This window comes from Limulus polyphemus, unplaced genomic scaffold, assembly GCF_000517525.1.
Source record: "Limulus polyphemus unplaced genomic scaffold, Limulus_polyphemus-2.1.2 Scaffold5792, whole genome shotgun sequence".
Classification (NCBI taxonomy): domain Eukaryota; kingdom Metazoa; phylum Arthropoda; class Merostomata; order Xiphosura; family Limulidae; genus Limulus; species Limulus polyphemus.
Genome location: NW_013671402.1, coordinates 49,677 through 59,972, shown reverse-complemented (window position 1 = coordinate 59,972; position 10,296 = coordinate 49,677). Strand labels below are relative to the sequence as shown.

Sequence of the window (10,296 nt, the reverse complement as noted above, 5' to 3'; positions counted from 1 at the left end):
AAAATAACAATTGTTGGAATTAACCTATTGACAAGAATGAAAACAACAAGTGTTGGAATTAGCCAACTGACAAGAAGAAAAACAGCAAGTGTTGGAATTAGCCTACTGACAAAGAGAAAAATAACAATTGTTGGAATTAACCTATTGACAAGAATGAAAACAACAAGTGTTGGAATTAGCCAACTGACAAGAAGAAAAACAGCAAGTGTTGGAATTAGCCTATTGACAAGAAAAAAAAACAATAAGTGTTGTAATTAGCCGACTGATAAGCTTCTTTGTCATTACCAGCTTAAGGAAACATCAAGTGGACCTCTTACCTCAGCTCAGTGATACTAGTACTCTCATCAGTGATACTAGTGTTCTCATCCGTGATACTAGTACTCTTATCAGTGATACTAGTGTTCTCATCCGTGATACTAGTACTCTTATCAGTGATACTAGTGTTCTCATCCGTGATACTAGTACTCTCAACATTGATACTAATGCTCTCATCAGTGATATTAATGTTCTCATCATTGATGCTAGTGCTCTCATCAGTGACACTAATGCTCTCAACATTGATACTAGTGCTCTCATCAGTGACACTAGTGCTCTCATCAGTGATACTAGTACTCTCATCAGTGACACTAGTGCTCTCATCAGTGATACTAGTACTCTTATCAATAATACTTGTACTCTCATCAGTAATACGAGTACTCTCGTCAGTGATACTAGTTCTCTCTCATCAGTGATACTATTACTTTCAATAAAACTTAAATGATCTTAGAGTGTTTTTACTTGTACTCTAAATTACTGTAAAATAATCTAAGAAACTGTACTTTAAAAAAACCGTAATACTTAAAACATTCTAAAACCTTTTATTGAATCCGCAGGGGCAACTCTGGCTTATCCCTATTGCAGAACAGAATGTTTCGTTTTGTGATGTGTTGACTGTATACTAGAGAATATTTATCAGAAAACGACGTGAAATATAACTTGAATACGTGTTATTTGATTTTAATCATGAGAATACAGAACTCAACACGTGGTTAATAGTGTCGAGGCACGTGCCCAGATTTCGGAAGTTAAATAATATTAAAGTATATCCATTAATTGAAAATTGCGTAGACCTTTTCGTTTCTCTTATTTATAGCGTGATGTTCTGAACAACAAAAATGCACGTATATCTTGAAAAGAGTTATAACACATTATTTTTAGATTATTACTATGCATTATAGCTCAATTAAAATATGACATACATGTAATCAGGTGTAATGAGTAGGACACCGTTACTTCATTTAATTAAAAGCCAGAAAGACATGTCCTATTGATGTTGTACGATTTTCTTTCCAGAAACCTATGGTTGGACAAGACAAACGCGCCATCTGTTGTCTCTGTTGTAAACGAGGTGTAGTAAGTCTCCGAAGCGCCCTCGAACGGTCAGCTTATTGTTGTGGGGAAAGTATTCGCTTAAAAGCTGACATAGACAACCAGAGCGAAGAAGTAGTTCGACTCAAGTTGAAACTTGTACAGGTAAAACGTACTAGTATGTTTTCAGATTAACGTTTTCAAGGAAATTAGCTATAAAGTACGATAACAAAAGCAACAAATCATTTTACTAAATAAAAACCCGAAGAAGGTAAATAAAACAATACATGAATAAAATTACAAATTTGAAAAACAAAAATGGCACCTAAAATATTTCAAAATGGGCTGTAAAATGATGAAGTATATAAAATAATTAAATAATTCGGGAATATTACAGTTGTGTTTATTAATGTAGATTACGTGATAGTCAATAGGAACACATCGCTACTCAAAATAGTCACAATCGATAAATAATTTCCTAAAAGCGTTTTAGGGCCAGGTGTTTCATAATGGTTAACGTGTCGAGTTGCGGATTATCATAAAAGAGACAGTCAGTTATGTTATTCGGTTCAAGTCCCTTGTGTCAATGAATGTTACAGATGGGTTGCTTTCCCTCCGTTTAGTTGCTCAAAATTATGGACGGCTATACCTGAACTAAAGGGGTGTCAGACCTGACCGTTTAACGGCTATACCTGAACTAAAGGGGTCTCAGACCTGACCGTTTAACGACTATACCTGAACTAAAAGGGTCTCAGACCTGACCGTTTAACGACTATACCTGAAATAAAGGGGCCTCAGACCTGACCGTTTAACGGCTATACCTAACTAAAAGGGTCTCAGACCTGACCGTTTAACGGCTATACCTGAACTAAAGGGGTCTCAGACCTGACCGTTTAACCCATGTGCGTGTAAAGTGCTATTCAAGATGAAAATACCAACGGCGAAAACATTATATATATATATACACACACATATATAGTATTGGATATATATATTTTTTATCAGTTAATAAAATAGGTATAAAAGGCAAATATTATAGGATTTCTCTCCCTCTATTGTATGAAATAAACTTCACCAGAGTACAATCGTATGCCGAATTTACACTGTGATTACCTCCCTAGTCCCCAGTGGCTCAGCAATATATCTAAAGGCTAATAATGCTAAAATCCGGGTTTCAATATCCGAGGTAGGCACAACTCAAATAGCCTATTGCGTAGCTTTGCGCTTAACAACAAACAAATAATACATTGTGATTAGTTGTCACCCAACCAAACATAATACCTGCAAAAGTATAAGCAATCAAAAATTTTCTAGCAGTAGTCTGGTGAATGCACTCATGGTTCCTAGGAGAAAAATGCAACATGACAAACATACAGAAATTGAAGTGAAGGCTACTACTTACCACAGATTGAGGCGAAATTTTATTTTTCAGTAAGAACTGTATGAAAACTCTGGAGAGGGTACATAAAACTAGTGCTATTGACAATAAAAGTAGTCAAGATATAAAGCTCCAACTTATCAAAAGTGACGTTAAGAAACTCCGAGTATGCTCTTTATGTGATACACGACAGTCCAGTAGATATCTTACCAATGATCTATCTGTAAGTACAGATGTGAATGTTACCTTCAGAACAATAAGATCGACATTCGCACGAAGTGGCCCAAGTGGATGTGTATCTACCCAGAAACCACTGCTCAGAGGAGATAATCAAGCTAAAAAACTGAAACGGACTTCAAACAATTGGATGATCAAAGCTATAGGGTGGTATTTTTTATAGATGAATCCAAATTCAAATTGTTTGGCAGCAATCAACGATAAGAGAAAGGTATGACGGTTAATATGAAATATCTACAGTGAAGCATGCCGGGATCAATACAAGTGTGAACTGCGTCTCATCCAGTGGTATTGGAGACCTACACTCAATTAATGTCACTCTGACTACCCAACGACACAAATAGAGTCTTATCCATCATCCCGTTTCCTAAAGAACAAGGATGAGTTTCCTCCTATAGAAAGACAGTGAACGCCTGGATATATGGAAACTGGAAAGGTCAAACGACAACCAAACAACTTGGCTTGATTGTGGGAACTAACACATGACATTGGAAACAACATTTTAGAAACAGACATTGATAAATTTATGGTAACATATAACTAAGGTGTATCGCTTTGTTTGAAGCAAATACAAAATAGTAGTACACTGTACAGTTTCTTTTCTTTTCCACTTTCTACAATACTATATTGTATTAATATATTGACCATTTGGTTCCAATTACTGATTGTTTGTGGCTCTTGTATGTCTATCGTCTAAATAAAACAGTATAGATTAAATGAATATTTATTTTAGCCTTAAAACCGCTTTATAAAGTAAGGAATAGTTCAACTTGTTACTCAAAACCCGTGCCATATTTCTCGTAAAACATTCAGAATTTATACGAATTTTCATTGAGCTGAAAATGCAATTGAAAATTCAGTTTTGAAAAGAAAAACAACATTTATTATAGAAGTTTAGCGTAATGTGTCATTATTGAAGAAAATTGGCAGGAAAAAAGGTGGTTTAAAGAAATTTTCCTTAATTAAATAATGACATTTTGTATAAAGCAAACAAATATTGTATGGAAATTGACAAAAGTTGCATGTTTCTAATGATAATAAAAAAAAATTGATAAATAGCTCGTTATATTGTGACGCCAGTTGGCTCCACATTCTACTAGTACAACACAGTTAAGCTTACAAAAATAATTTTAGCGTGAAGGAAGCTTTTTTTTTTTTTTCAGGCAGATTTTTCACCTTCTATGTCATGCATTTTATTCATATTCTGGGTGGTCCGCAACGGTTATAATTTTTAACATAATTTCTTGGCAGTTATATGAAGAGAAAATCATACTGTATACAGGATTATTTAAAAGTTTATGATCACAATATGCTTTTCTTTGATTTCTTTAGTACGTGGAGTTCTTCATCGATCGCGGTGTTTTGGGAATCAACAAGGAAACAAACCATACAGTACTAGAGTACAGGGGTGATCCCATTGAACCACAGACTAGATCCAGGTTCGACAGTACCAACAGTCTTGTGGTGCCCGTCATGCCTCCTACACTGATAGGTATCTGCAGACTACTGCAGATGTACTACGTTTTAAAGGTTAGGTTTTGATTTATGTTACTATACGTATTGTATGTTGTGTCTATACGACATTACAACCACAAACTATACACATTAGCTCAGGGGCTTTAATAAAATATAAATGACGAAAATAACAAATCTAGCTTACAACGCTAGAAACCGGGTTTCGATACCCGTGGTGGGCAGAGCACAGATAGCCCTTATGTAGCTTTGTGAATAATTAAAAACAAACAAATAACAAAGTAAATAATAAAGTTTATACAAAGAGATAACAAAATAATAAGCCTACTACTAAAAAAATGAAAAAGCAGATAAATCAGAACAGAATAACACATACTTACACAAAGTGATCAGAAACAGAGTAAAAAGTGTCAGATGAAGAATCAGATAAGTCATAACACAATAATAAAAACTTACACAAAGTTTCATAAGTAAATAGAAAACTGTCAGATGAAATTTACATTATGCTTGAGGGAGGTAATGCAGAGACACCACATTTAAAAAGTTAAGTATCTACGTCTAACATAAGTTTCAGGGAAGTGTAGAAGATCGATAGATTACTAACACGTGACATTTTAATGTAAGTACTGAATGTAACTGATACTGCCAGATTAACGTGGTTTACTGTAAGTTTCAGGGAAGTGTAGAAGATCGATAGATTACTAACACGTGACATTTTAATGTAAGTACTGAATGTAACTGATACTGCCAGATTAATGTGGTTTACTGTAAGTTTCAGAGAAGTGTAGAAGAGCGACAGATTACTAACACATGACATTTTAATGTAAGTACTGAATGCAACTGATACTGCCAGATTAATGTGGTTTACTGTGAGTTTCAGGGAAGTATAGAAGATCGATAGATTACTAACACAGGACATTTTAATGTAAGTACTGAATGTAACTGATACTGCCAGATTAATGTGGTTTACTGTAAGTTTCAGGGAAGTATAGAAGATCGATAGATTACTAACACAGGACATTTTAATGTAAGTACTGAATGTAACTGATACTGCCAGATTAACGTGGTTTACTGTAAGTTTCAGGGAAGTGTAGAAGATCGATAGATTACTAATACATGACATTTTAATGTAAATACTGAATGTAACTGATACTGCCAGATTAACGTGGTATTTTATTGTTTTGTGTTTTTTCTATACCGCTTTAGCTTTTCATAATTTTTAATATGACATTTTGTTTTCATTTCCAATTGTTGGATACCCCAGGACTGGATTTTATTTCTTAACTGTCCAACTCCGTGTTTAACGAAGGTTTTACACCGTACATGTAGTGGGTTTATTGATTACTCAATACGTTTAGCCTTACATAGTGAACCTCCTACAGAAGTAAATGAACAACTTGGGTAAAAACTATTTTTGGGAGACGAATGCCCTGCTGGTTAACGTGCTTGGACAATGATTCCGAGGGTTCATTGTTAGTTTCACGTTACTGCTTAAACGTGATCCGCCCTGTGCGTTATAAAAGTGTCAGTCAACTCCAACTATTCAGTCAAACAAGAGTTGGCGTTGAGTGCCGTTAACTAGCTGCCTTCCCTTTAGTCTACCAGTTGAAACTTAAGAATGCCCTTATGTAGATTTCAATGAAAGCCCTAAAACAAAGAAACAAACAAACCTCTATTTGTACACCATTTATTCAAGACTTTCAGTTGACTTTTAAATTTTTCCCATGATTTTTAAATCTTGCCAAATTTGTGCAACTCCTGTTATTATCGGATTATGATCTTCCTTGAATGTATACCATTCACAAAATAATATAACATAAAACAGTTATCCGAAGGTTCCACGTATGTTCTTGTGAGTTTTTTGTTTATATTTTAAAATGTTTTTTCTCTCTCTCCCTTTAGGTGTGGGTGGAATTCGAAAAATCTGGAGATGAGTTACACATGAACTTTCCTATCACTATAGCAACATGTCCTTTCCGTATTCCCAACTCCAACCAACAACCACAGATTGAATACGGTTCGTTACTTTCCTCTGATCTGAACTCATTTAGTAAAAAAATAAATTAGTGAACATGTTGATTTTGTAATTATTAAAAAAAATGGATAAGAATTTCTCTAAAGACAAATGAAATTTTCAGGAACCAAGCAGTAAAAGATTTCTGGAAAATAGCCCGTTTGAGAAGTTATTAAAATATCTCCAAACGATAAATTTAGTTTTCGGTAGTATGGAATTAAATAATATACTACTTATCAGAAGGAAGAAAATGAGTTTCACAGTCACTTCTGTGTGTTCATTAGTTTCTTCAAAAAGTTCGCACCTGTCATGATATTTGTTCTAAAAGATAAATACATAAGAAAGTCTATCAGCAGTACAAATTACCAATTTCATCAGAAAAGCTTGATATGCAACTTTTAACACTTCAGTGTTTGTAGTTCTTTAAAATTTTCATTGTATGCCATTGTTTTCAGACTTGCTCAGCACATTTAAATACTCAACAAAAATCTTTATTTTTATAAGTCCCTTCCATCTTTTTAAACATTCCAAAAGACGGCTTTTAGAATATAATGTATTTTAAGAAATTTTGGTTTTCCAACAGATGTGTCTTGTGAACATGTTGAAGGTGGTATGTACATCGGTCCCGAGTTTCAGCTTGGTCAAGTGTACGACGGAACCCTGGGGATCGAAGACGGAAACACGGTCGTTCTTTATCGTCCTGTGTATGTCTGTGTCCATCACAACCGTAACAGCGCTTCTGTGTCACAGGAACAAAAAGACACAGGTCCCAGTACTAGCTGTCTTTTGGGTCGACGTACTTCGGACGCGAAAATATCTGATGACAGTGATAACACGACTCGCGTATGATAACTTATTTTTCATCGGTGTTAAAAAAAAGTTGCTTAAATTAATGGCTTTAAATGGAGGGCAGAGTGGACCCAGGGGACGTTATAGTATTAAAGTATCTGCCTTCAGCTTGCCTATTATTTAACTTCAGACAACGATAGTTATTTTTTTAATTTGACTGTGACAATTTCCTCTTCATGTCTTGAGGATAAATTATTTATAATGACTGACACCGCCTGTTCGTACACAAATTGTCACAAAGTTGTTTTCGTATGCACAAATTTCTAAATTCCATCTTCATTAGCTTTTCTCTCTACTCCTTTGTCATGTTTCAATATTCACACAATTTATTTATTATTAATACCCAATTCGTGGTTCACACAATCGTTGTAGATTTTACACTGATACTTTTTTGCTATCAAACAATTTTTAGGCCAGTTCTTGTATGAAAAAATAGAACAACACATTATTGACATTATACCAAAATTCAATGTATTAAATGTGTTCTTGTAATATGAAGCAGAAACATTTTACATTTAATCATGCGCATCAGTTTACTGAAAAAATGTTTTATCATATTCCGCTTTTAATACGCTCGTCAAATTTTTAGACGTACGTATGAAATTCACGTAAAAAAATTATGACGTTTAAATTCATCACCTGTAAAAAAAAATGCATTATACAGAATTTCTGATCACTGAAATGAGAAATTTAACGAAACCATTTCTCGCAATGCATGAACGATTTTTAAGCACGTATCTACCTAAAATCGTTCATTAGTTTGTTTGTTTTTTAATTCTGATTATCGTAAGCTCTTCTTTCCGCAATAAACAAAATCTCTTTGCCTATAATAAACGAATGGACCGTTAGATTAATTTATTTTCAGCTCAGAGCAAACGTAGATTTTGTAATTTGAAAATCGATTTTAAAAAAGGTTACTTAGAATTAAAGGAAATTCTGTCAACCTTTAGTTCAACATACTGTATGTATAAAGTACGAAATTTTAATGATAGTTCAGGTGACGTAAAAGTACTATTAGGAAAACACACTTCAGCTAATTAGAGTTTGAATATTGCCGTGAGGTGGAGCTTTTAATCTTCTTTTAGTTCGCTAAAATCGAACTGAACCATGTTGTCACGACCCCATCTTACAAATATTTCATATCTTTTGTTAGTTGTTGTTGTTGTGAACTATTAATTCGATGGCAAGAAACAGCTTTATTGTGCGTGGTTTATAATCTGACCATTATTACCACACATGGACATTTTGAATTATGAAAGAAGTGTTGTTTTTTTAAGTTTGTCAACTTGATAAATTTGACGCATTTATTGTTTTTCTTTTTAATTCGTACACCGGTTACAAGTGGAGTTTTGAAATTTATAAAGAAGCGTATTATATTTGAACCTTTCGTGAATGCTGTAAGTTCACAGTTTTCGGTCAAGAAAATTAAAAATTTTAGTCTGAAATGGCTAAAATTATGCTACGATCGTAGACAAGACTGGTGGAATGGATTTGAGAATAACCCATCGTGTGGGGGGTGGTGAACAGCTTCTTCCTCAGTGAAGGAAATATTTAAGAAAACTTTTCTTGATGTTAGGTTTTCACAGTTATTTATTGAAATTCTGTTGAAATCAACTGACGATGAAAACTGTTAACTCGTTTTCCCGAGAGAGACAATTTAATGCTCTTACGAAAAATGGTGTGACTTTTGTCGTAGACTTTAGAACGTTTTATCTAAATTTAAAAAAAAAAGGAATTTGGCTGCTCTGAAACGAACAAATTGTGACAGAAAAGCTTACAAATATTTCAGTGGTGTCGCCTCGTTGTTTAATATACCTCAGAAGAATGGGCGTTGCTAGTTATAACGGACATCTAGATAAACTGTATCCAGAGAAATTTGATCCGACGTGTACGCTCAATTCTGGAATTCATGACCGAAGGCGCAGAAGATAACAAGCTATAGGGACCATCCCTTAGATATACTGGCACATATTTGCTAGCGTTACGCGAAATATTTTATTGGTATGCTGATGATGTCTTTTCGATATATTTTGTTTTGTGATGTTTAACGATAATTTTTGTTAGTTGTTAAACGTCAAACTTTAATTTTGGTTTTGGTGTGGATCTTCCTACACTTGTCTATCGTCTGTGTGACAGTGAAGTTTATTTTTATAATATCCTACTGAGTATGTCGTATAAAGTCACTAATGCAGTGAGTCTAATAGAAAACGTCACACACTAGTGCCACCTAGTTAAGAGAAAATTTAGTTGTTGTTGTTATAGCATACAAAAAACTGTAATGATATTTACATACACTCATTTTTTGTGTATAATTTGAGGTATTATTTTAGGGACTTTCATTGACATCAAGAGATGGCGCTAGCATAGGGGAGCTTCTGCATGATTATGATTTGTGTAGTTAAATTGTAGATGGTTAGTGTTTCTTGTGACAGCAGTTACATTTGTCTAAATACAGTACTATAGTGTTGACTTTAAATAAAAGTGAGTTCAAAAGATACAGTGACGTGTTGTGCTACTTATAAAACAATACTTCTGATAATTAGGTGTATCAAGAACTCCTTCTTCCATGTCTACGCGTATACCTGACAGAAACTACATCTGAGTGTGATGTTCAACACACCGAGTTACTTTGATAATAATTTTTAAACTAGAAGTGTCAGTATGTCACTCCCTATCCACCTTATTTGATAAGATCCTCATAATACAGTATTTTATAACTCATATTCTTAATATGGATAGATAGTTAAAACAGTATCAACTTAAGATTCATCTGTGAAAAAGATGTATTAGAACATACTAAATTGTGCCCTTATAATGCATAGGATAGCCAATTTCTGAGCACATAAATACATTCATAGTTACAAAACTTTACAAGTAATATTTTGGGCATTTCCATGTATTATGTAAATCAAAACAGTTATCGTAACGTTTACATATGCAGACAATTTCTCTTGGTCCAGATCATCCTACTGCACACTTTGAGATTTATTTCAACACT

General features: G+C 34.0%; 1 protein-coding gene across 1 annotated transcript; it reads left to right on the top strand.

Moving 5' to 3' along the window:
• Positions 1-1,309: 1,309 nt before the first annotated feature.
• Positions 1,310-9,797, top strand: LOC106472987. The gene is made up of 4 exons (XM_022401503.1): positions 1,310-1,512; positions 4,295-4,492; positions 6,338-6,452; positions 7,033-9,797. The coding sequence occupies exons 1-4, from the start codon at positions 1,339-1,341 to the stop codon at positions 7,296-7,298; spliced, it is 753 nt and encodes a 250-aa protein (XP_022257211.1). The 5' UTR covers positions 1,310-1,338; the 3' UTR covers positions 7,299-9,797.
• The last annotated feature ends 499 nt before the right edge of the window (positions 9,798-10,296 follow it).